Source organism: Macaca fascicularis, chromosome 11 (genome assembly GCF_037993035.2).
Source record: "Macaca fascicularis isolate 582-1 chromosome 11, T2T-MFA8v1.1".
Lineage (NCBI taxonomy): Eukaryota > Metazoa > Chordata > Mammalia > Primates > Cercopithecidae > Macaca > Macaca fascicularis.
The window spans coordinates 130,589,649-130,616,361 of record NC_088385.1 but is presented as its reverse complement, the minus strand read 5'-3'; the positions used below and the strand labels follow the sequence as shown (position 1 = coordinate 130,616,361).

The 26,713-nt window shown below is 48.3% G+C and overlaps 2 protein-coding genes across 13 annotated transcripts in view; one reads left to right on the top strand and one right to left on the bottom strand.

Annotated features, from left to right (window-relative positions):
- Positions 1 to 4,144, top strand: part of RILPL1 (Rab interacting lysosomal protein like 1) — a 57,931-nt gene extending 53,787 nt beyond the window's left edge. For 4 of the 8 annotated variants that reach the window (XM_045366192.3, XM_074008314.1, XM_005572558.5 and 1 more), the window contains 2 exons: positions 218 to 241; positions 3,275 to 4,144. In XM_045366192.3, the coding sequence (XP_045222127.1) occupies positions 218 to 241; positions 3,275 to 3,419 (169 nt within the window). In that variant the 3' untranslated portion in view covers positions 3,420 to 4,144. The remainder of the gene's footprint in view (positions 1 to 217; positions 242 to 3,274) is intronic. The other 4 variants (XM_074008312.1, XM_074008313.1, XM_005572559.5 and 1 more) reach the window with 1 other exon arrangement.
- A 6,816-nt stretch (positions 4,145 to 10,960) lies between these two features.
- Positions 10,961 to 20,528, bottom strand: SNRNP35 (small nuclear ribonucleoprotein U11/U12 subunit 35). Of its 5 annotated transcripts, XM_065525000.1 has the most exons (3): positions 20,437 to 20,528; positions 19,466 to 19,709; positions 10,961 to 11,812 (listed from the first exon to the last, which is right to left on the bottom strand). In XM_065525000.1, exon 3 carries the CDS (start codon positions 11,807 to 11,809, stop codon positions 11,069 to 11,071), a length of 741 nt encoding a protein of 246 aa, XP_065381072.1. In that variant the 5' UTR covers positions 11,810 to 11,812; positions 19,466 to 19,709; positions 20,437 to 20,528; the 3' UTR covers positions 10,961 to 11,068. The 5 variants fall into 5 exon arrangements, with proteins under 5 accessions (XP_065381072.1, XP_005572621.1, XP_065381073.1 ...); XM_005572564.4 differs by lacking the exon at positions 19,466 to 19,709; XM_065525001.2 differs by lacking the exons at positions 19,466 to 19,709; positions 20,437 to 20,528 and adding an exon at positions 15,766 to 16,147.
- Between the last annotated feature and the right edge of the window lie 6,185 nt (positions 20,529 to 26,713).

Below are 26,713 nucleotides of genomic sequence, written 5' to 3'. Positions count from 1 at the left end.
TCGGCTACTGCTGGGGCTGACCTGTCTCCCCTGGCCACTTAAGCTGCATGGCCACCACCTGTGTGCCCCATTTGAAGTGGATGTTGAGTGTGATTTCAGCTGTGCCATGGCTGTGCTCGGTCTACTCGAGCGAAGCCTCAGAATTCTCGGCTCTGTCACCGATAATTCTTTTTGTCTCTTCTGTTTCTGTTCTAAAACCACCTTGCCCATGATCCAGTAAAGAAGGTCCTTTAAGTGACGGGTCAGTAATCAACGCCCACTGCGGTCCCCGAGTGACACTAACCCTGTGTTTTTGATGTTCACCCTGTAGCTTTCTAAACTGCTTTGTTTTCCAAGCCATCTTGAAGTCAGCCATTTGATCTTGTTTTAAAAAGAAATGCAGAGGAGGGGACCAGTGTTTTGATTCTGTCTGTCGGAAGTGCTAAGTGGCCTTCCTGCTTACCTGAGTCAGGGAGAGGTGAAGCATAATCGTGATGTGTTGCTGCTGTATTTTTGGCCAGCTAATTGCCTGGATGACCCTATGGAAAGAGCTCACAAATAACCCGGTGTGAGAATCGTGCCTTCATTCACCAGCACACTCACCTGTCATAGAGAAAAGGCATCTTAGTTGCTAGGGAGAGTTTCATCAGATACACTTGGCTTGCCGTAGCTTTGCAATGAAAGATCTGTTTATTTCTGGTAGAAAGTGATTGTAGGATCCAGTAACCACAGAAGAGTGAAATCATTTTCACCCAGATGTGATTAAAACTAAACTCTACAGGCTGCAACATTAGCAACCAGCAAACAGAGGGAATCAAAAATAGTTTATCCGAAGCTTTGATTTCACAGTGGCTTTGTTCCTATTCTTGCCTCCCAGGAAACATAACATAGCTATTATCTCTTACCAAGTTCAGAGCCATCATTCACATAGTGGCAAATGCCTGTAATCCCAGGCGTTGGTGACGGCCGGGCTCAACAGCTCATGCCTGTAATCAGAGCAGTTTGGGAGGCCGAGGCAGGTGGATCATTTGAGGTCAGAGTTTGACACCAGCCTGACCAACATGGTGAAACTCATCTCTACTAAAAATACAAAAAAATTAGCTGGGGCGGTGGTGTGCACCTGTAATCCCAGCTGCTTGGGAGGCTGTGGCAGGAGAATCGCTTGAACTCGGGAGGCAATGGTTACAGTGAACTGAGATCAAGCCACTGCACCGCAGCCTGGACGACAAAGCGAGACTCTATCTCAAAAAAAAAAAAAAAAGAGTAGAACTTGGTGACAACAGAAGGAATCTTAGTAGAGCCTGGTAGTACAAAGGACACTTTTAGGAAGAGCTTTTGGGAATTCCTCAAGGTAGGCCAGTTTCAGGTTCACTGACCAGGGTCCTAGTTCGTTTACATGACCTCAAACCAGACCTTGTTTTAAATGGACTACTTTGGCCACGCACAGTGGCTCACGCCTGTAATCCCAGCACTTTGGGAGGCCAAGGCAGGTGGATCACCTGAGGTCAGGAGTTTGAGACGACCCTGGCCAGCATGGCGAAACCCCATCTCTACTAAAAATATAAAAACTTAGCCAGGTGTGGTGGCGGGTGCTTGTAATCCCAGCTACTCAGGATGCTGAGGCAGGAGAATCGCTTGAACCGGGGAGGCGGAGGTGGCAGTGAGCCGAGATCGCACCATTGCACTCCAGCCTGGGCAAAGAGAGCGAAACCCCATCTCAAAAAAAATAAAATAAAATAAATGGACTACCTTGCAAGGTTTTTGCTTGTGACTTTTTTGTCTTTTGTTTTTCTTTCTTTATTTCTTCTACATTAACAAACTCAAGTGCGCTTGTGACTTCTGCCTTTATCTTTCAGGCATCTGAAAGTTCCTGATGGCTCTCTCTGATCAAAATGCAACAGTCACAGCTCTTTTAAAAAGACCTATTGGTCTACCTCAGTTAAAGTCTGAGGCCAGACTCACTGTGGCTCTGTAGCTGGTTACAGTGATACAGTCTAAAGGCTTTTACCATTAAATCCATTTTTGAAAGTGCAAATTGATGTTTCCCAAATTTTGTATCAGAGAACCATGCATACCATGTTTTACATATATATATACACACACACACACACATACATATATATATATATATATATATTTTTTTTTTTTTTTTTAGACAGAGTCTCGTTCTGTTGCCCAGGCTGGAGTGCAGTGGCGTGATCTTGTCTCACTGGAACCTCCGCCTCCCAGATTCAAGTGATTCTCCTGCCTCAGCCTCCCAGGTAGCTAGAATTACAGGCATGAGCCACCACGCCTGAATAATTTTTGTATTTTTAGTAGAGACAGGGTTTTACCATGTTGGCCAGGCTGGTCTCGAACTCCTGACCTCAAGTGATCTGCCTGCCTCAACCTCCCAAAGTGCTGGGATTACAGGCGTGAGCCACTGCGCCCAGCCCATAATATATTTTTTATTGTCTCATTTTTCTTAAATACCTCCTTTAGCCTCATCCTGAGCGGTAATGTCCATGAAATCTGGGCCACAGTTTCCTGACATTAAACAAATACAGAACTATTTAAATTAGAAATACTCATCTGTGGCCGGGCGCGGTGGCTCAAGCCTGTAATCCCAGCACTTTGGGAGGCCGAGACGGGCGGATCACGAGGTCAGGAGATCGAGACCATCCTGGCTAACACGGTGAAACCCCGTCTCTACTAAAAAATACAAAAAAACTAGCCGGGTGAGGTGGCGGGCGCCTGTAGTCCCAGCTACTCGGGAGGCTGAGGCAGGAGAATGGCGTAAACCCAGGAGGCGGAGCTTGCAGTGAGCCGAGATTGCGCCACTGCACTCCAGCCTGGGTGACAGAGCCAGACTCCGTCTCAAAAAAAAAAAAAAAGAAATACTCATCTGTTTACAACAGAATCATCTTATATTCCACATGGCTTTCAAGTTTTCTTTTCTCTGCGTCATTACGGTAATTAAAGAAACCCATGATTTGTTTCAGTAGCTTTTGATTTCCACTGGTAACGGGATAAATCCTCCGTAGCGGCTAAGGTGGAAGACACCTCACACATCACATCAACATGCATGCCTTGACCATACTGCGTGACCTCCAAGGTACCGTGTCCAAATGACACGCAGAATACCCCGCTGCTTTCTTAGAATAACTTTGACCTGCACCCCCGACTGTGTCTTTCACACCTTGAATTGATTTGCTCTCTTCTGAGTTTGCTGCTGTTTGTCTCCGGCACTGCAAAAACTGTGACGTGCACAGCAAAGGGTCAGTTCTCATTTCTGTGTTTGCTTTCCCTTCCAAAGGTTTAGCTTCTTCTCCCGAGATAAGAAGCGCCTGGCCAACACGCAGAGAAACGTGCACATCCAGGAGTCCTTTGGACAGTGGGCAAACACCCACCGTGATGACGGTTACACAGAGCAAGGACAGGAAGCCCTGCAGCACCTGTGACCTTGGCCCATCTCCACCCTCCAACCTGGACTGCCCGCCACCAGCGCCTGCAACCGAACTGCAGCCCAGGGTCGCTGCTGCCTCAAGCCTCTCGGTGCAGATGCACCCGGAAAACTGACCCCTCAAACAGACTGTCTGATTTGAGGATGGACATTGAAAAACTGACGCCAAACTCTAAAGAAATGTTTATTTATACCCAGGGCTATCACTGTTTCTAATAGATGACTCTGATTCCATAGGATATATATTTAATAATCCCACAGACAGAGGCCAGACTTCTGCGTTAATTTCAGTAACACAAGCTTCTTTAAGCCAAATACATCACTTGCCACTATCACTGCTGTTTGACTTGCTTTGTATAAAATGCTATGTGTAGAGGTGTTATTATCACAGGTGACATAGTTCAGCAGGAGGCATGGAAGGGCTAGATCTTCATTAGTTACATTCATGAAATTGTGATGGCAACGTCTTAAACAGAATGTATCCATCAGGCAGACAAGGGGTCTGAAGTCACAGGCTCAGTCGCCCAACTCAGACACAAAGCCACAGACAATATGGATGATGGTCCTCCTACGCAGAAACTGGAGACAACTTTGCAGGCGCCCTGGCTGCATTCCTGATAATGCCTAGAGCATGTAGCAATGTTCAAGGCAGGTGCCTTGGAATCTGCTGTGAGTTATGCAGTACTAACCAAACAAAGTTGCTAAGGATGAGATGTTGCAACATTTCTTGTGTGCCTTTTTTTTCCTGACATCTTTTTTTTCCTTTTAGGATTCATTAAGTCATATACTTAGTCCCCTGCAAAGAAGACAAACGTCCCAGAGCAGATTGAAAGTGGAGCGTGGGATCCTAGGCAATGCAGGAGGGCAGGTGGGGGAGCTGTAGCAGAACAAGGGTGCTAGGTGGGAAGCTGACTTGGGGACCACACGTCTGACTGACTCACAGGGCTACAGCAGCAGACGGAGAGCCAGATGCTCTGCTGCAACTGGTGAGTTGGAGGCTTGCCCACATAACACTGTCTTTCTCTCCACCTGCCAAGCATCCAGGGCACAGGGCTGGGTGCTCATAGATTGAGCGAGGTAGCATCTCCTACCAGCACTCAAGTTGATCAGGGCCACATTCTAAATATTCTACTGAAGTTTGCTAAGAAACCATCAGTGAGGCCGGGCACAGTGGCTCACGCCTGTAATCCCAACACTTTGGGAGGCCAAGGTGGGTGGGTCACTTGAGGTCTGGAGTTCAAGACCAGCCTGGCCAACATGGTGAAACCCCATCTCTACAAAAATACAAAAAACTTAGCCAGGTGTGGTGGCGCACGCCTATAATCCCAGCTTACTCAGGAGGCTGAGACAGGAGAATCCCTTGAACCTAGGAGTCAGAGGTTGCAGTGAGCTTAGATCGTGCCATTGCACTCCAGCCTGGGCGACAGCGAGACTTCATCTAAAAAAAAAAAAAAAAGAAACCATCAGGTGAATCTGCAGAATCTAGAATGGACTCTGCTTCCAGATTGCTGAAAAAAACAAAAAAACAGATCAGACAGGGTAATTATTGCTGCGTTAGAGCAGTAGTTTTCAAATCTGAGTGCCCATTAGAATTATTAGAATTTATTCTCAAAGAATATAGAAGTAGGTATACTGATAAATTTTTCTCCCACCCCTGGCCACCTTTGTTGCCTTTCCACAGGTAACCAAAATTGCCAGTTTCTTGGTTATCTTTCCTAAACACTAAATGTCCCCCTTTTTTTTTTTTTTTTGATATAGAGTCTTGCTCTGTCACCCAAGACAGAGTACAGTGGCACCATCTCCGCTCGCTGCAATCTGCGCCTCTTGAGTTCAAGCAATTCTCATGCCTCAGCCTCCCAAGTAGCTGGGACTACATGTGTGTGCCACCATACCCGACTAATTTTTCTATTTTTAGTAGAGACGGGGTTTCACCATGTTGGCTAGGCTGGTCTCGCGGTCTCAAACTCCTGACCTCAAGTGATCCACCTGCCTTGGCCTCTCGAAGTGCTGGGATTACAGGTGTGAGCCACTGTGGCTGGCCTTTTTTTTTTTGGACACAGGGTCTTGCTCTATCACCCAGGCTGGAGTACAGTGGCACTATCATAGCTCATTGCAGCTAAGCAATCCTCCCACCTCGGCCTCCCAAGTAGCTGGTACTACTGATGTGCACCACCATGCCCAGCTAATTATTTTTTTAGAGACAAAGTCTTAACTTTGTTGCCCAAGCTGGTCTCAAACTCCTGGGCTCAAGTGATCCTCACACCCCAGACTCCCAAAGTGCTGGGAATTCAGGTGTGAGCCACCGCGCCCAGCCAAATGTCACTTTTTTGGTAAGTCAGCAGATCCAGCTCTTGAGCAAATCAGAGGTTAGATAATCGAGACAAAGGAAAAATCAATCCATCAGAAAGTTTATACATGCAATTATGTAAAAAATAAGAACAAAAAGCACATATATATGTATATGTGTGTATACCTTCTTTCCTTTTCTCTTAAGGGACAGGGTCTTATTATGTCACCAAGGCTGGTCCCAAACTCCTGGCCTCAAGCAATCCTCCTGCCTCAGCCTCCCGAGTAGATGGGACCACAGACATGAGCCACCATACCTGGACCTTCTTTTTATTTAAATGGTAGCATAATATATACATGCTGTTCTGTGCTTTTCTTTTTTCCACTTGAAATATCCTAGAGAGGGCCAGGTGAGTGGGTCACACCTATAATCCCCGCATTTTGGGAGGTCAAGTAGGGAGGATCAATTGAGCCCAGGAGTTTAAGACTAACCTAGGTGACATAGCAATAACCCATCTCTACAAAACATTAATTAAAAAAATAGGTGGGTGTGGTGGTACACACCTGTGATCTCAGCTACTTGGGAGGCTAAGACAGGAGGATCCCTTCAGCCCAGGAGTTCAAGGCTGCAGTGAGCTGTAATGACACCACTGCACTCCAGCCTGGGAGACAGAGTGAGACCCTGCCTCAAAAAAGAAAAAATTTCTAGCAATAACTCCATATAAGTACATAAGACAGTGGCTCTCATGGCCAGGAGTGGTGGTTCATACTATAATCCTAGCACTTTGGGAGGCTGAGGCGGGTGGATCATGAGGTCAGGAGTTTGAGACCAGCCTGGCCAACATAGAGAAATCCCATCTCTACTAAAAATACAAAAATTAGCTGGGCATGGGGGCATGTGCCTGTTGTCCCAGCTACTCAGGAAGCTGAGGCAGGAGAATCGCTTGAACCCAGGAGGCGGAGGGTGCAGTGAGCTGAGATCGCGCCATTGCACTCCAGCCTGGGCAACAGAGTGAGACTTCATCTCACAAAAAAAAAAAAAAAAAAAAGGCCAGGCGCGGTGGCTCACGCCTGTAATCCCAGCACTTTGGGAGGCTGAGGCTGGCGGATCACAAGGTCAGGAGATCGAGACCATCCTGGCTAACACAGTGAAACCCCGTCTCTACCAAAATTACACACATACACACAAAAAAATTAGCCAGGCGAGGTAGCGGGCACCTGTAGTCCCAGCTACTAGGGAGGCTGAGGCAGAATTGCTTGAACCCGGGAGGCGGAGCTTGCAGTGAGCCGAGATTGCGCCACTGCACTCCAGCCTGGGCGACAGAGCGAGACTCCATCTCAAAAAAAAAATAAAAAAGACAGTGGCTCTCAACCACGGATGACTGAGCCCCCCAGGGGACATTTGGCAGTCTGGAGACATTTTTGGTTGTCACAACTGGAGGGGGAGAGGATACTGTCATCTGTGGGTGAACACCAAGGAAGGTGCTAATGAACATCCTGCAATGCCCTGGTCTACCATATGGAGGTGATATTTATTAATGTTTATCTAGGCCCCACTGATGGACAGGTAGCTTCCTTCCAATCTTTACTCTCAAAAAGTGTCGCACACTGTCACACACACAAAGGTCTACAGAATAAACTAGAAGCAGAATTGCTAGGTCAAAGAGTACTTGCTTCTGTCATGTTCATGGAGACTGCCAAAGCCCCTACCATGGAAGCTGTACCATTGTTTTTCTTTCAAAGTCACCACAGCCCATAGAACACTAAGCCCAAATGTACAGTGTTGGAGTCTGAGTGTGCATGTTTTTTGTTTTGAGACAGGGTCTCACTCTGTCACCCGGGTTGGAGTGCAGTGGCACAATCTCAGCTCACTGCAACCTCCACTTCCTGGGCTCAAGCAATTCTCCAGCCTCAGCCTCCTGAGTAGGTGGGACTATGGGCACGCACCACCAACACCCGGCTAATTTTTGTTTTTCTTTTTTTTTTTTTTGAGATGGAGTCTGGCTCTGTTGCCCAGGCTGGAGTGCAGTGGCCGGATCTCAGCTCACTGCAAGCTCCGCCTCCCGGGTTTATGCCATTCTCCTGTGTCAGCCTCCCGAGTAGCTGGGACTACAGGCACCTGCCACCTCGCCTGGCTAGTTTTTTGTATTTTTAGTAGAGATGGGGTTTCACCGTGTTAGCCAGGATGGTCTCGATCTCCTGACCTCGTGATCTGCCCGTCTCGGCCTCCCAAAGTGCTGGGATTACAGGCTTGAGCCACCGCACCTGGCCAATTTTTGTTTTTCTTTTTTTTTTTTTTTTTTTTTGAGACGGAGTCTCCCTCAGTGGCCCAGGCTGGAGTGCAGTGGCTGGATCTCAGCTCACTGCAAGCTCCGCCTCCTGGGTTCACGCCATTCTGCTGCCTCAGCCTCCCAAGTAGCTGGGACTACAGGCGCCCGCCACCGCGCCCGGCTAGTTTTTTCTATTTTTTAGTAGAGACGGGGTTTCACCGTGTTAGCCAGGATGGTCTCGATCTCCTAACCTCGTGATCCACCCGTCTCGGCCTCCCAAAGTGCTGGGATTACAGGCTTGAGCCACCGTGCCCGGCCCAATTTTTGTTTTTCATAAAGACAGGTTTTCACTACATTGCCCAGACTGGTCTTGAAGTGCTGAGCTCCAAGCGATACACCTGCCATGGCCTCCCAAAGTGCTGGGATTACAGCCATGAGCCATCACGCCCAGCCTGAGTGTGCATGTTTTGTTTTTTCTTTTTTTTTTTTTTTTTGAGACAGAGTTTTGCTCTGTCACCAGGCTGGAGTGCAGTGGCATGGCCTTGGCTCACTGCAACCTCCGCCTCCCGGGTTCAAGCCATTCTCCTGCCTCAGCCTCCTGAGTAGCTGGGATTACAGGCTCCCGCCACCACACCCGGCTAAGTTTTGTATTTTTAGTAGATGGGATTTTACCATGTTGGCCAGGATGGTCTCTAACTCATGGCCTCAGGTGATCCACCTGCCTCAGCCTCCCAAAGTGCTGGGATTACAGCTGTGAGCCATCATGCCCAGCCGAGTGTGCATGTTTTCAATCTCTCCCTGTTCTGATGCTCAGAGTTGACAACTACACAAACACTGCAACTGGCTTTGCTTTTTGTCCTGATAGTATCTCACAAGGGTTCCCTGATGCAGGCAGTCTTACTTTCTAGACAACCTACCAACCCTCGTCCACAACACACTTCTGGGGCCATAATAAGGGAACACTTTGTAAATGAAATGTGAGTGAAATCAGAAAGGTTTCCTGCAAGGTTGTTTTCTGAGACTTGGGAAATAATAAAAGTCTGTACCGGAAATTCACGAAGGGCCTATTTTTCTAAAACTGTTCTAACAGCTGACAACAATTTTAAGCCACAGCAGGTTGGTCCAGTGCCTGCGTAATATCATGAGAGATTCATACTCCTATGCGAAGACCTAGCAATGGTACTAAATCATTTATTTTGCATTAAGTATCTTGAATTTTCACAATATGAACTTTCAAAGACAGCCATGTATCAAAATGCTAAATGTTACTTTTTTGAAAATCATCTGAACAGTATGGTACTTGCTCAAAGTCCTCAGAAGTTAAGGTCAGCAGATGCAGCTCTCAAGCATACCAGAGACTACATAATCAAGAGAGAAAGGAAAAATCAATCCATCAGAACTGGTTGTAATTCTTTCATTGATCCCGACCACTCCTTATTCTTCATTTTCATTTCACCACCACTTCTGTCGAACTTTATCTTTTCCAAGGGCTGGAAGGCTGCCATAGATCACAGCCCAGCAACTTTGGTTTTTAATTTTAAATGTCAGCCAGAAAAAGAAGAAAGGCAGTCGGCATTTTAAGTGAGAGTGGAGGTACATTTGTTCAAGAATACTGACCTGGCTGTGCAGACTGCCTTCTGGTATTAGGGCTCTGGACATTCTCCTTGGATTCACTTTTCTATCCCATTTTTATTTCAATTCAGCAAACCCTTGGGCTATGGATATAAAGATAAAAAGGATCCAATTTATTCTGACCAGTTTAGTGTTCCTCCTCTCAGGAGTCTCAGAGGAGTGTGATTACGTCATAACCTCTTTTTGCCACGTACTCAAGATGATCATTTCAAATAGATGGGAGAAAATCAAATTCTCTACTGCCAAATTAAATGTGAATACTAGCGCCTTACAAATGCCCTTCTGGCCGGGTGCAGTGGCTTATGCCTGTAGTCCTAGCACTTTGAGAGGCTGAGGCAGGTAGATCATTTGAGGTCAAGAGTTGGAGACCAGGCCAGGCGCGGTGGCTCACACCTGTAATCCCAGCACTTTGGGAGGCCGAAGCAGGTGGATCACCTGAGGTCAGGAGTTCGAGAACAGTCTGACTAACATGGTGAAACGTCATCTCTACTAAAAATACAAAAATTAGCTAGGCATGGTGGCATGCGCCTGTAATCCCAGCTACTTGGGAGGCTGAGGCAGAAGAATCACTTGAACTGGGAGGCAGAAGTTGCAGTGAGCCAAGATCACGCCATTGCACTCCAGCCTGGGGAACTAGAGTGAAACTGTCTCAAAAAAAAAAAAAAAAAAGAGTTGGAGATCAGCCTGACCAACATGGTGAAACCCTGTCTCTACTAAAAATACAAAAATCAGCCGGGCATGGCAGCACATGCCTGTAATCCCAACTACTGGGGAGGCTGAGGCAGGAGGATCACTTGAACCCAGGAAGTGGAGGTTGCAGTGAGCCAAGATCACGCCACTGCACTCCAGCTCTGGCAACAGAGTGCGACTCTGTCTCAAAAAAAAAAAAAAGAAAAGAAAAAAAAAAGAAGGCTGGGCGCGGTGGCTCACGCCTGTAATCCCAGCACTTTGGGAGGCCGAGGCGGGCGGATCACAAGGTCAGGAGATCAAGACCACAATGAAACCCCGTCTCTACTAAAAATACAAAAAATTAGCCGGGCGCGGTGGCGGGCGCCTGTAGTCCCAGCTACTCAGGAGGCTGAGGCAGGAGAATGGCATGAACCCGGGAGGCGGAGCTTGGAGTGAGCCGAGATCACCCCACTGCACTCCAACCTGGGGGACAGAGCGAGACTCCGTCTCAAAAAAAAAAAAAGAAAAAAAAAGAGAAGAAATTGTACAGATGCCAGTAACAACAAAATTGCTTCTTGATCCTGTTAAATAACATGTCCTTAGAACTATGTGAGGAAGATGACAAATTCATATCAGCTTGAACCAAAGTTCCAGACTGGAAAGAAAACTATTCCAAACCCCATGATCATCAAGAAGTTTTATTCAACCATTAGACTCAAGCTGCATTGAAAGACAATCCCCCTCCACTCATTTCCAGTGTATCTTCACTTTGGGGTCTGCTGTTGGGCCTCTACTTGCCTCTTTCCTTCTTCTCCCTCCCTTTGACCCTGTCATCTCTGAAGTCCCTCTCTCTCTCCCAGTCATTGTCGGGCCACAACCTTGTGGGCTCTCTTTCTTGCCATCTCTTCTCCCGGCCCCTGTCATGGTCTCGATCCCTTGTCCTTGAGTCCCAGTGTCTTTCTCGGGATCGAGATCGCTCCCGCCTTTCCCGTTTTGCCTCTCTATAGAGGTCGTTTTTAACAACTGGCAAGTTAATAGGTTTTCGAAAAGGCCGGTCCCGTCCCCCAAATCTCAGTTGTCCAGACTCCTTTTTTCCCCCCAGACCGCCTCCAAGTCGCCGAGGGATCCACCCTTTGAGAGTCCTTTCCAGCTCGTAGTCCACAAATATCTCATGCTGGTCAATAACCAGGCCATCGGCATCTCGGTAAGCTTTGATCACAGCACGCTCCTCCTTGTATTCGATGAAGGCGTAGCCCTTTGAAAAGCCTGTGACCAAGTCCCTGACCAGCCGAAGCCGCCGGATGTCACCATAGCGGGAAAAGACTTCCTTTAATTTGTCCTCCTTGGTCTGCAAGTTTAGTCTGGCCACAAACAGGGTGAGGAGGGGATCTCCTATGACACCTTTGTTGGGGACATATCGTGCCAGCATTGCCCTCCAGACCGCGCGGTCATGTGGGTCTTCATCAGTGCCATCGATGCTACCCGCTTTGAGTGGATCATACTCCTTGGCGATGGGCATCCAATCATTCATGTTCTAAGAATAAGAGCAAGCATGGATGGAGCATCTACTCCAAGCCACTCATTCAACCCTTACAACCCCATGAAATGGATACTATCATTCAACCCTTCTTGAAGACAGGAAAGGAAGGGAACACCCACAGAGGCTAAGTCCTCCCCGCTAGTAAGTGGGGGAGACAGCATCAAAGCCAGGCAGTTGTGCTCCAGAGAAGCCCTTACCCACTCCTGCAAATGCCCTCTTGGGAAGCAGAGGGAGGCGTGCTTGGGTTTCATCCACATATGCATCATCTGGCTCAGCCACGGGAGGGCACTTACCAACTATGAATACATTACAATGTGGCCGCGTGGATCAAAACCAGACTTCCCTTTCAGAACCTTAAAAATGATCATAGGAAAACTAGCCCAGGAACTGCTGGTGGAAAATGGCATTTTAAAAACTCTACTACCAAGAATTTCAAACAAATGCCAACATAGAGAATCATATAATAACCCTCCACAAACTCACCTGGCTCAACTAGAACCACCATGCACATGTGGCCAGAATAAGCTGCCCCCAGATAATTCTGAAACAAATTCTAGATATCGCATCATTCATGTGGAAATTTTTTACTACGCATCATTAAAAGATACAGACCTTTTAAAAACTACAAGAGAAAATGGGGATTTGGATGCACCATTTTGCAGTAAACAGACAACAAAACTAAGGCTACAGTGACCAGCAGCGAGTTATTTGGTTCAAAAGGAACACAGGATTTCTTCTCAGCTCCCTGGCTGATAATCCGTTTCGCCTGGGAGCATGAGAATTTACTGCAATGGTAATTTTTTGCCCAGGAAGCGCACTGCAGTTGTCATGCCTTCTGATACATAATTAATTCATGTGAATCTTTGCTGGAATAATAAAATGCTTACTAACATTTCAGACCCAGCTAATGCTTATGTGACCAACCTGCAAAGCTGTAGAGCCAATGCTGAAATATATTACTTAAAAACCTTGGCTGGCGGGGCACAGTGGCTCAGGCCTATAATCCCAGCACTTGGGGAGGCTGAGGCGGGTGGATCACCTGAGGTCAGGAGTTCAAGACCAGCCTGACCAACATGGAGAAACCCCATCTCAACTAAAACTACAAAATTAGCTGGGCATGGTTGCAGGCGCCTGTAATCCCAGCTACTCGGGAGGCTGAGGCAGAATTGCTTGAACCGGGTTGGTGGAGGTTGTGGTGAGCCAAGATTGCACCATTGCACTCCAGCCTGGGCAACAAGAGCAAAATTCCATCTCAAAAAATAAAAATAGGCCGGGCGCGGTGGCTCAAGCCTGTAATCCCAGCACTTTGGGAGGCCGAGACGGGTGGATCACGAGGTCAGAAGATCGAGACCATCCTGGCTAACACGGTGAAACCCCGTCTCTACTAAAAAATACAAAAAACTAGCCGGACGAGGTGGCGGGCGCCTGTAGTCCCAGCTACTCGGGAGGCTGAGGCAGGAGAATGGCGTGAACCCGGGAGGCGGGGCTTGCAGTGAGCTGAGATCCGGCCACTGCACTCCAGCCTGGGCGACAGAGCAAGACTCCGTCTCAAAAAAAAATAATAATAATAAAATAAAATAAAATAAAATAAAATAAAAATAAAAACAAAAACAGCCAGGCGAGGTGGTGGGCGCCTGTAGTCCCAACTACTCAGGAGGTTGAGGCAGGAGAATGGCTTGAACCCAAAAGACGGAGACGGAGGTTGCAGTGAGCCGAGATTGCACCACTGCACTCCAGCCTGGGCAACAAAGCAAGGCTCTGTCTCAAAAAACAAAAACAAAACAAAAACAAAATCAAAAAACAACCACTAAAAACCAGGTCTTTCCGGCCAGGCACAGTGGCTCACGCCTGTAATTCCAGCACTTTGAGAGGCCGAGGCGGGAGGATCACGAGGTCAGGAGACCGAGACCATCCTGGCTAACACGGAAAAACCCCGTCTCTACTAAAAATACAAAAAAATTAGCCGGGCGTGGTGGTGGGCACCTGTAGTCCCAGGTATTTGGGAGGCTGAGGCAGGAGAATGGCGTGAACGTGGGAGGCGGGGCTTGCAGTGAGCCGAGATCGCACCACTGCACTCCAGCCTGGGCGACAGAGTGAGACTCCGTCTCAAAAAAAAAAAAAACAAACCAGCTCCTTCCTGGAAGAAGTTCCAAAAGTTAAGAGAAAAAAAAGGCCGGGCGCGGTGGCTCAAGCCTGTAATCCCAGCACTTTGGGAGGCCGAGACGGGCGGATCACGAGGTCAGAAGATCGAGACCATCCTAGCTAACACGGTGAAACCCCATCTCTACTAAAAAATACAAAAAAACTAGCCGCGCGAGGTGGCGGGCGCCTGTAGTCCCAGCTACTCAGGAGGCTGAGGCAGGAGAATGGTGTAAACCCGGGAGGCGGAGGTTGCAGTGAGCTGAGATCGTGCCACTGCACTCCAGCCTGGGCGACAGAGCGAGACTCCGTATCAAAAAAAAAAAAAAGAGAGAGAAAAAAAAATGGCGGGCACAGTAGCTCACACCTGTAATCCCAGCAATTTGGGAGGCCAAGGAGGGCAGATCACGAGGTCAGGAGTTTGAGACCATTCTGGTCAAGGAGTTTGAGACCAGTCTGGACAACATGGTGAAACCCTGTCTCTACTAAAAATACAAAAATTAGCCAGGCACGGTGACATGCGCCTGCAGTCCCAGCTACTTAGGAGGTTGAGGCAGGAGAATGGCGTAAACCCAGGAGGTGGAGGTTGCAGTGAGCCAAGGTCACATAATCGCACTTGAGACTGGACGACAGAGTGAGAGTCTGTCTCAAAAAAAAAAAAGAAGAAGAAGAAGGCCTGGCGCAGTGGCTCGCAACTGTAATCCCAATACTTTAGGAGGCCAAGGTGGGAGGATCACTTGAGGTCAGGAGTTGGACACCAGACTAGGCAACATATCAAGACCTCATCTCTACTAAAATTCAAAAATATCAGCCAGGCATGGTGATGCACGCCTGTAGTCCCAGCTACTAGTGGGGCTGAGACAGGAGGATGGCTTGAGCCTTGGAACTTGAGGCGGCAGTGAGCCTTGATCATGCCACTGTACTCCAGTGTGGGTAACAGAGTGAGACCCTGTCTCAAAAAAAAACAAAAACAAAAAACCAGGTTTCTGTGAAATATGTGCAGTAGTTCTCATCCCTAACAGCATTTTTCTGTAATATTTATTAAAATATCTATAACATTTTTCCTCTTACTCAAATTTTCCTCAAGGATCTTTCTGCTTTATTTCTTCCTCAGTTGATGGGTTATATAGGGGAGTGATTACTTACAGGTGCACTGTGAGGTTTTTTTCCTCAGTAAAAAAGCCAAACATCTACAGAATAAAATCCAAAATCAATGGCACTGCACTCAAGACCTCTGACCCTAGACCAGGCAGGGTGGCTCACGCCTGTAATCCCAGCACTTTAGGAGGCCAAGATGGGAGGATCACTTGAGGTCAGGAGTTCAAGACTAGCCTGGCCAACATGGTGAAACCCCTATCTACTAAAAATACAAAAAATTAGCTGGCATGGTGGTGCACACCTGTAGTCCCAGCTACTTGAGAGGCTGAGGTAGGAGAATCACTTGAACCCAGGAGGCGAAGGTTGCAGTGAGCCGAGATCATGCCACTGCACTCCAGCCTGGGCAACAGAGTGAGACTCCCGTCTCAGAAGAAACAAAAAAAAAGATCTCTGACCCTCACTTAGCCTCTCACCATGTCCCATCATAAAACGTATTCTACTTTTTTCCTGATCCCTTCAACAGGAACAAAGCCTGTTTGTAAACTACCCAGGCTTGCTCCTCCTTCCTTGAATGTGCCCTAATTCCCCAGCCCCATGACCTTCCCAGTACATTTTTTCTTTTTTTTTGGCCTAAACCGTTAGTGCAAACATCTCAGGATGATTTCCTCTCCTGGGAATATCCTCTCCCTGCCTATCTCCCCCATACGCACTTGCAGGAATTCTCCTGGGCCTGTCAAGTCCAGCTTTAGCTCCCTCCATCATGAAGCAATTGTCTCTCTCCCACAGCTCACTGAACCTTTTAAAGTCCTGATCATGCTTTGCCCAACACACAGTAAACACTCTTCAGGCTGGTGGCTCCAGATCCTAGGATGCTTTCTGATAAATGCTGGGGAACTGAACCAACTCCAATCAAAAATCATAGAACTGGCCCAGCGCGGTGGCTCACGCCTGTAATCCCAGCACTTTGGGAGGCCAAGGTGGGTGGATCACCAGACATCAGGAGTTCGAGACCAGCCTGGTCAACATGGTGAAACCCTATCTCTACAAAAAATACAAAAATTAGCCGGGCGGGCCGGGCGCGGTGGCTCAAGCCTGTAATCTCAGCACTTTGGGAGGCCGAGACGGGCGGATCACAAGGTCAGGAGATCGAGATCATCCTGGCTAACACGGCGAAACCCCGTCTCTACTAAAAACACAAAAAATTAGCCGGGCGAGGTGGCGGCGCCTGTGGTCCCAGCTACTCGGGAGGCTGAGGCAAGAGAATGGCGGGAACCCGGGAGGCGGAGCTTGCAGTGAGCTGAGATCTGGCCACTGCACTCCAGCCTGGGCGACAGAGCGAGACTCCGTCTCAAAAAAAAAAAAAAAAAAAAAAAAAAAAAAAAAAAAATTAGCCAGGCGGTAGTGGCATGCACCTGTTATCCCAGCTACTCTGGAGGCTGAGGCATGAGGATTGCTTGAACCCAGGAGACGGAGGTTGTGGTGAACAGGGATGGCGCCACCGCGCTCCAGCCTGGCAACAAAGCAAGACTCTCTCTAAAAAAAAAAAAAAAAAAAATTCATAGAACTGACCCAGCGCGGTGGCTCTTGCCTATAATCCCAGCACCTTGGGAGGCCAAGGCGGGCGGGATCACGAGGTCAGGAGCTCAAGACCAGCCTCGGCAACATAGCAAAACCCCATCTCTACTAAAACTACAAAAATTAGCTGGGTGTAGTGGCGGGTGCCTGTAATCCCAGCTACTTGGGAGGCTGAGGCAGGAGAATCACCTGAAACTGGGAGTCAGAGGTTGCAGAGAGCTGAGATTATGCCACTACACTCCAGCCTGGGCAACACAGCAATACTCCGTCTCAAAAAAAAAAAAAAAAAAAAAAAGAACTTTTTTCAGTTGAAATCAGGCAAACCTGATCGTTGAGAAATGAGAAGCAGGACATGACACTGTTTACCACCACGTGGTAAAAGGAGGGCAATATGTCTGTCATCATCAAGAAGCAACTGTGCAGAGGCTGCCTCTCTGCTGTCAGTAAAAGAATGAAAAACAGATGGAGTGACAGAAGGAGCACAGGATGAGAGGGAGACAATTTCAGTCCTGGTCTCGGCTCTGGCTCTAACTCAATTTGTGTCTTCTCTCATGGCTGGAATTTCTCCATGTGAAAAAAAGAAGAGGCTGGGCGTGGTGGCTCATGCCTGTAATCCCATCACTTTGGGAGGCCAAAACAGGAGGATCCCTTGAGCCCAGGAGTTCAAGACTAACCTGGGCAACACGGGAAACATGGTGAGACCCTGTCTCTATTTAAAAAACAAACAAACAAAAAAGGCCGGGTGCAGCAGCTCACACCTGTAATCCCAGCACTTTGGGAAGCAGAGGTGGTCAGACTGTCCGAGGTCGGGAGTTCGAGACCCGCCTGACCAATATGGAGTAACCCCGTCTCTACTAAAAATACAAAATTAGCCAGGCGTGGTGGTGCATGCCTGTAATCCCAGCTACTCGGGAGGCTGAGGCAGGAGAATCGCTTGAATTTTTTTTTGAGACAGGGTCTTGCTGTTGCCCAAACTGGAGTACAGTGGCACAGTCATGGCTCACTGCAGCCTCAACCTCCTGAGCTCAAGCAATCTTCCCACCCCAGCCTCGTGAGTACCTGGAATTACTCACTATGCGCCACCATACCCAGCTAACTTTTTTTTTTTTTTTTTAAGAGATGGGGTCTCACTATATTGCATAAGCTGGTCTTGAACTCCTGGGCTCAAGCTATCCTCCCGCCTCAGCCTCCCAAAGTGCTGGGATTACAGGTGTGAGCCGCCGAACCCAGCCTGTACTAACCTCTTACCTCCTCTCACTTCTCAACAATAACAGGACTTAGGTACTATATTATTATTGCCTTTTCAGATGTGAAAGGTCAGACACAAAAAGGCAGCCTTTGCCCGAAATCCTAAAGCTAAGAAGTAGCCCAGTGGAGGAGTTAGAACCATGGGCAGTGTGGACTCCAGAGCTAAAGCTCTTAATCAATTTCCTCTGATGCTTTTCATAAAATATAAGGTTTTGGAGATAAAGATGGGAAAAAGAAAACACACAAACCAGTATTCTGGGTGTCTGAGGCTGAGACCCACCCCTCCTCTCCTGAAGGAAAAGAACCCCTCCCCATTCAACCTTAAAAAGTCACAAGGGGGCCGGGCGCGGTGGTTCACGCCTGTAATCCCAGCACTTTGGGAGGCCGAGGCGGGTGAATCACGAGGTCAGGAGATCCAGACCATCCTGGCAAACACGGTGAAACCCCGTCTCTACTAAAAATACAAAAAAACTAGCGGGGCGTGGTGGCGGTTGCCTGTAGTCCCAGCTACTCGGGAGGCTGAGGCAGGAGAATGGCATAAACCCGGGAGGCGGAGTTTGCAGTGAGCCGAGATCCGACCACTGCACTCCAGCCTGGGTGACAGAGCCAGACTCCGTCTCAAAAAAAAAAAAAAAAAAGTCACAAGGGGCCTGGTGTGGTGGCTCATGCCAGTAATCCTAGCACTTTCGGAGGCCAAGATGGGCGGATCATTTGAAGTCAGGAGTCACAAAGATCTACCAAATAAAACTGATATTACTGTACACAAAGCTCCTATTCAAAGCTTTAAGACTTCTTCAAATTAAAATGGAAGAGAATTACAAAGGGATAAGCATGGATTTTGTTCTCTCTCTCATCTGCATGCTTCTATAGATATTAATAGCTGGTTTCACTGTTTCTCATTAATCTTTCTAGGTGCACTTCCTCCCGGGCAGCATTAGGTTGAGATTTCCTACAACAGTCTCTTTCGATTTTTACATTCTCTTTTTTACTTTATTTATTTATTTATTTAGAGACAAAGTCTCGCTCTGTCACCCAGGCTGGAGTGCAATGGCCAATCTCGGCTCACTGCAACTTCTGCCTCCTGGGTTCAAGTGATTCTCCTGCCTCAGCCTTCCCAGTAGCTGGCATTACAGGTGCCCGCCACCACACCCAGCTAATTTTTGTATTTTTAGTAGAGATAGGATTTCACCATGTTGGCCACGCTGATCTCAAACTCCTGACCTCAGATGACCAGCCTGCCTCAGCCTCCCAAAGTGCTGGGATTACAGGTGTGAAGCACGAAGCCCGGCCTCATTCTCTCATTTTATTCATACACGGGAGGAGATCAGAAATGAATGGTGGGGGCCAGGCGCGGTGGCTCATGCCTGTAATCCCAGCACTTTGGAAGGCTGAGGCGGGTGGATCATTTGAGGTCAGTAAATTTTAAGCTTCAGGTTTCTTATTGTGAAATGTAGCTAAATGTCATTTCACTAGGTTTTTGTGAAGATTAGGTCATATGGTGTCCACAAAAATGCTTTACAATTATAAATTATTATACAAATTTAGAAAAATTTTGGCCAGGCACGCGGTGGCTCACGCCTGTAATACCAGCACTTTGAGAGGCCGAGGCTGGAGGATCGCTTGAGCCCAGAAATTCGAGACCAGTCTGGGCAACAAAGTGAGACTCCGTTTCAATCAGTCAATCAATCAATCAATTCTCCGGGCGTGGGGTCGCGCCTGTGGTCCCAGATACTTGGGAGGCTGAGGCGGGAGGACCGCTTGACCCGAGATGTTGACGCTGCAGTGAGCCAAGATCGCGCCACCACGCTCCAGCCTGGACGACTCCCTGTCTCTGGGGAAAAACAAAAAACAAATTAAGCCTCTTCCTGGGTCTTCGGGGTAAGACCCTGCCCCTCCTGGCCAGGTGCAGTGGTTCACGCCTATAATCCCAGCACTTAGGGAGGCCGAGGCGGGCGGATCACGAGGTCAGGAGATCGAGACCATCCTGCCCAACGTGGTAAAACCCCGTCTCCACTAAAATACAAAAAATTAGCCGGGCGTGGTGGTGCACGCCTGTAGTCCCAGCTACTCGGAAGGCTGAGGCAGTGGAATCGCTTGAACCCAGGAAGCGGAGGTTGCAGTGAGCACAGATAGCGGCACTGCACTCCAGCCTGGGCGGCAGAGCACGACTGTCTCAAAAAAACTTTGCCCCTCCTGTCCTGTGGAAAGCAAAACTGAAGGCGGGACCCACAGAGCCCTCCAGGACATGCGCAGTGGGCCTCGGAGGCAAACACGTGTTTCTGTGGAAAAGCCTATCCTTCCCATGCAGCCTCCAGCTTGGCCGCCGGCCCTGAGGCCGCTCCCCCGCCCCTCTCCTTCTGTGGGGGTCGCAGGGAGTAAGGGGCCATCCTTCCGACCCAGCTCTCGTGCCCACTCCCCGCAACGCAACCCAGAATGTCGTCCCCTTTGCCAGGTTCCAACATGGCGCCCCACACAAGCGCGAGCACAGCGTCTGGGCTGCACTCTCTCTTCCTTCTCTCCAGCTTGGGGCCCGCTCCCTCCTAGCCGCTTCCACTCACCTCAGCAAAGCTCGGGCTCCCTTCCTGCGGAGACAGACGAGTGGCTGCAGGTGACGGCAGATTCCCCGCGCCGGCCTCGGCCCGACCTTTACATTGGTAGCAGCAGATTCGCCGCCAACGCCCGTTTCCTGTTTGTTTTACCTTTAAAGTTTTATTCACGTGCGTCGAGGGTGTTATCTCCAAAGACAATAAGCTTTATTTTTTAAAAAAAATTTTTAAGAGAAAAATTGCTAATTCAACAACTAAGTTGAAAGAAAGACTATCGAATATGCAGTTACCTGGGACATTTTACTTTATTATTTATTTATTTTTATTTATTATTTTTTCTTGAGACGGAGACTCCCTCTGTCGCCCAGGCTAGAGTGCAGTGGTGCGAACTAGACTCCCTGCAACTTCCGCCTCCCGGGTTCAAGCGATTTTCCTGCCTCAGCCTCCCGAGTAGCTGGGATTACAGGCGCCCGCCACCACGCCCGGCTATTTTTTGTATTTTTAGTAGAGACGGGGTTTCGCCATGTTGGCCAAACTGGTCTCGAACTCCTGACCTCAAGTGATCCGCCTGCCTCAGCCTCCCAAAGTGCTGGAATTACAGGTGTGAGCCATCGCGCCCGGCCCCAATTTCTTAAAAAAAAAAAAAAAAAAAAAAAAAAAAAAAAAAAAGGCCGGGCGCCGTGGCTCAAGCCTGTAATCTCAGCACTTTGGGAGGCCGAGACGGGCGGATCACGAGGTCAGGAGATCGAGACCATCCTGGCTAACACAGTGAAACCCCGTCTCTACTAAAAAATACAAAAAACGAGCCGGGCGACGTGGCGGGCGCCTGTAGTCCCAGCTACTCGGGAGGCTGAGGCAGGAGAATGGTGTAAACCCGGGAGGCGGAGCTTGCAGTGAGCTGAGATCCGGCCACGGCATTCCAGCCTGGGCGACTGAGTGAGACTCCGTCTCAAAAAAAAAAAAAAAAGGCCAGGCGCGGTGGCTCACGCCTATAATTCCAGCACTTTGGGAGGCCAAGTCGGGCGGATCATGAGGTCAGGAGACCGAGACCATCCTGGCTAAAACGGTGAAACCCCGGCGTGGTGGCCGGCGCCTGTAGTCCCAGTTACTTGGGCGGCTGAGGCAGGAGAATGGCGTGAATCCGGGAGGCGGAGCTTGCAGTGAGCCCAGATCATGCCACTGCACTGCAGCCTGGGTGGCAGAGCGAGACTCCATCTCAAAAAAAAAAAAAAAAGCAACATCTATAGTTTAAAATTTCATGTTTGAAAATGTATGCTAGCCATTGTCGGGAGGCCATCTGCAGTTTCAGCTACTAAGGAGGCTGAGCCATGAGGCTTGAGGCCAGGAGTTCAAGTTCAGCCTGTCAGCCTGGGCAGCAGAGCAAGACCCCTATGTTTGTTTGTTTGTGTTTTTTTTTTTTTTTTTTTTTTTTGGTTTGTGTTTTGTTTTGTTTTGTTTTAGTTTCACTCTTGTTGCCCAGACTGGAGTGCAATGGTGCAATCTTGGCTGACTGCAACCTCCACCTCCCAAGTTCAAGCGATTCTCCTGACTCAGCCTCACGAGTTGCTGGGATGACACGCATGCGCCACCACGCCCGGCTAATTTTGTATTTTTAGTAGAGACGGGGTTTCTCCATGTTGGTCAGGCTGGTCTTGAACTCCCAACCTCAGGTGATCCACCTGCCTCGGCCTCCCAAAGTGCTGGGATTACCGGCGTGAGCCACCATGCCCTGCCGACCCCTATGTTTTTAAACACACACACACGCACACACGAGTTGTATGTACAGTACATGCAATGGAATACTATTTCTCCTTAAAAAGGAATGAAATTCTTGGCCGGGCGCGGTGGCTCAAGCCTGTAATCCATCCCAGCACTTTGGGAGGCCGAGATGGACGGATCACGAGGTCAGGAGATCGAGACCATCCTGGCTAACACGGTGAAACCCCGTCTCTACTAAAAAATACAAAAAACTAGCCGGGCGCGGTGGCGGGCGCCTGTAGTCCCAGCTACTGCGGAGGCTGAGGCAGGAGAATGGCAGGAACCCGGGAGGCGGAGCTTGCAGTGAGCTGAGATCCGGCCACTGCACTCCAGCCTGGGCGGCAGAGCGAGACTCCGTCTCAAAAAAAAAAAAAAAAAGGAATGAAATTCTAATTGCTACAACATCATGGATGAACCTAGTTCATGGATGAAACATGCTAAGTGAAAGAAGCATAAGGACAAATACCATATGGTTCCATTTATATGAGGGACCTAGGGTAGTCAAATTCATGGTTGGAAAGTACAATAGTGGTTATCAGGGGCTGCTGTGGGTGTTAGGAGAATGGTGAGTTATTGTTTAACAGATACAGAGGTTCAATTTGAGATGAACAAGAAGTTCTGGAAATAGATAGTACAGATGGTTTCACAATAATGTGAATCTACTTAATGTTATTTAATAGTTAAAACAAACCGGCCGGGCGAGGTGGCTAAGGCCTATAATTGGGAGACCAAGTTGGGAGGATCACGAGGTCAGGAGATCAAGACCAGCCTGGCCAACATAGTGAAACCCCATCTCTACTAAAACTACAAAAATTAGCTGCGTGTGGTGGCAGGCGCCTGTAGTCCCAGCTACTTGGGAGGCTGAGGCAGGAGAATAGCTTGAACCTGGGAGTCAGAGGTTGCAGTGAGCCAAGATTGTGTCACTGCACTCCAGCCTAGGCAACACAGCAAAAACCTATCTCAAAAAAAAAAAAAAAAAAAAAAAAGTACCAGGCGCAGTGTCTTACACCCATAATCTCAGCACTTTGGGAGGCCAAGGAAGGCAGATTGCCTGAGGCCAGGAGTTCAAGACCAGCCATGCCAACATGGTGAAGCCCCGTCTCTACTAAAAATACAAAAATTAGCCAGGGGTTGTGGTGCACACCCTTAATCCTAGCTAATCGGGAGGCTGAGGCACAAGAATCCCTTGAACCTGGGAGGCAGAGGTTGCAGTCAGCCAAGATCAGGCCACTGCACTCCAGCCTGGGCAACAGAGTAAGACTATGACTCAAAAAAAAAAAAAAAGTGAAAACGAAGCCAAGTGCCATGGCTCATGCCTGTAATCCTAACACTCTGGGAGGCTCAGGTGGGTGGATCACTTGAGCCCGGGAGTTCGAGGCTGCAATGAGCTAAGAGCATACCACTTTACTCCAGCCCGACAGAGGGAGACCCGGTATTGGAAAAAAAAAAAAAAAAGGCTGGGTGTGGTGGTCCAAGCCTGTAATCCCAGCACTTTAGGAGGCCGAGGTGGTTGGATCACGAAGTCAGGAGTTCAAGACTAGCCTCACCAACTTGGTGAAACCCCGTCTCTACTAAAAATACAAAAATTAGCCAGGTGTGGTAGCACGTGCCTGTAATCCCAGCTACTCAGGAGGCTGAGGCAGGAGAATCACTTGAACCCAGGAGGCGTTGCAGTGAGCCAACATCGCGCCACTGCACTCCAGCCTGGGCGACAGAGCAAACTCCGTCTCAAAAAATAAATAAATAAATGAAAATGAAGTCAAAAAGGTAAATTTCATGTTACATACACATTAAAATGTCTGTGTACCCTGGTAGCAATGAGCACAACCTAGCTCCAAGATCTTGGTTTCTGGTATCATTCTCCAATGAAAGTAACCAGTGCTCCTTGGAGAAATAGCTGACTGTAGAACTGGGATAAAAAATACACAAGAAGGCCAGGTGCAGTGGCTCATGCCTATAATCCCAGCACTTCGGGAGGCTGAGGCGGGTGGATCACTGGAGCTCAGGAGTTCAAGACCAGCCTGGGCAACATGGTGAAACCCCGTCTCTACAAAAAGTACAAAATTAGCCAGGCCTGTTGGTGCACGCCTGTACTCCCAGCATCTCAGGAGGCTAAGGTGGGAGGATCGCTTGAGCCCAGGAGCTTGAGGCTGCAGTGAGCAAAGAGAGTGCCATTGCACTCCAGCTGGAGTGAGACCCTGTCTCAAAAAAATAAAAAATAAAAAATAAAAAATTCGTCCAATCATGGTAGCTCACACCTGTAATCCCAGCTACTCACGAGGCTGAGGCAGGAGAATCGCTTGAACCTGGGAGGCAGAGGTAGCAGTGAGCAGAGATTGCGTCACTGCACTCCAGCCTGGGCAACAGAGTGAGACTCTGTCTCAAAAAATAATAATAATAAAATAAATATCAGACCAGGCACAGTGGCTCACACCTGTAATCCCTGCACTTTGGGAAGCCAAGGCGTGTGGATCACGTGAGGTCAGGAGTTCGAGACCAGCCTGGCCAACATGATGAAACCCCGTCTCTACTAAAAATACAAAAAATTAGCCGGGCATGGTGGAGGGCGCCTGTAATCCCAGCTACTCGGGAGGCTGAGGCAGGAGAATCACTTGAACCCGGAAGGCGGAGGTTGCAGTGAGCTAAGATCACGCCATTGCACTCCAGCCTGGGTAACAAGTGCGAAACTCTGTCTCTAAATAAATAAATAAACGTCCACCAGTCCCTACTGATATAAATAAGTGATTGAATAAATAAAGTGAGGAGAAGAGGCAAATCTCCCACGCAGAATTGCAAATAACTTATGGAGATAACTCCGCTCCCCAGAAAGTAGAGCATGCCTAGGCAACATAGTAAGAACTCATTTCTACAAAAAAAAAAAAAAAAAAAATTAGACCAGGCACGGTGGCTCACGCCAAAGCAGGAGGATCACTTGAGTGCAGGCATTCGAGACCAGCCTGGGAAACTTAGCAAGATCCCGTGTCTACAAAAACCTTAAAGTTTTAAATAAATAAATACAAGCTTAGTTTCTCAGTTGTACCAGCCTCATTTCCAGCACTTAATAGCCTCATGTGGCTAGTGGCTACTATATATATATTTTGGAGACAGTCTCACTCTCTCACCCAGGCTAGAGTACAGTGACACGATCTTGGCTCACTACAACCTCTGCCTCCCATGTTCAAGCAATTCTCCTGCCTCAGCCTCTCACACTCAGCTAATTTTTGTATTTTTAGCAAAGACTGGGTTTCACCATGTTGGCCAGACTGGTCTCAAACTCCTGACCTCAGGTGATCCACCCACCTCAGCCTCCCAAAGTGCTGGGATTACAAGCATGAGCCACCACACCCAGACGAAAGTCAAGTTTGTTTTTTGTTTTTTTTTTTTTTGAGACGAAGTCTTATTCTGTCACTCAGGCTAGAGTGTAGTGGCACGATCTCAGCTCACTGCAACCTCTGCCTCCGGGTTCAAGCAATTCCCCTGCCTCAGCCTCCTGAGTAGCTGGGATTACAGGTGCCCGCCACCATGCCTGGCTAATTTTTGTATTTTCAGTAGAGACGGAGTTTCACCATCTTGGCCAGGCTGGTCTCGAACTCCTGACCTTATGATCCACCCGCCTCGGCCTCCAAAATGCTCGGATTGAAGGCATGAGCCACCACACCCAGATGAAATTCAAGATGTATTTTTATACTTACAGCTCATCTCACTTAGGACTCACTACATTTCAAGTGCTTGGCAGTGACATGCTGGTGGCTACTGTAATAGGTCTAGAAGGTTACATCAAACTGTTAACAGTAGTTGCTTGGGGATCATGGTGACATTGTGGAGGAAGACCTCTTGCAGCAGGAAGAGCCGCAGACAAAACTCCTCAGACACCAGATTAAAGAAGGAAGAGGTTTTTTATTCGGCCAGGAGCGTCGGCAGACTCGCGTCTTAAGCACCAAGCTCCCCGACAAAGAAATCCTCGGCCTTTTTAAAGTCTTACAATTTTAAGGGGTCCACGTGAAAGGGTCGTCATAAATCGAGCAAGCGTGGGAAATGTGACTGGGCCTACATGCATCAGCTAACAGAACAAAAAGTTTTACAATGCTTTTTTTCATACGGTGTCTGGAATTTACAGGTAACACAAGTAGTTTAGGTCAGGGGTTGATGTTATTATTATTACTTTTTTTTAACTCCTAGGGCCAGGTGGTGGTGCCAAGGTTGTCTGGCTATTTATCTTACTTTTGTTTCTTTCTCTCTTTGCTCCTGTCTTGTGAACTAGGCAAGGTGGGGAGAGGAGGGCAACAGTAGTAGAGGTCTCCTTCCTTACTCTCACTTCTAATTATATTACTTAGTAACATTTCACACTTTTTTTTTTTTTTTTTTTTTTGAGACGGAGTCTCGCTCTGTCGCCCAGGCTGGAGTGCAGTGGCCGGATCTCAGCTCACTGCAAGCTCCACCTCCCGGGTTTACGCCATTCTCCTGCCTCAGCCTTCCCGAGTAGCTGGGACTACAAGCGCCCGCCACCGCGCCTGGCTAGTTTTCTGTATTT

Excerpts from the sequence above, each read along its gene's own strand:
- SNRNP35 (XM_065525000.1), bottom strand. The coding sequence starts at position 11,809 with ATGAATGATTGGATGCCCATCGCCAAGGAGTATGATCCACTCAAAGCG.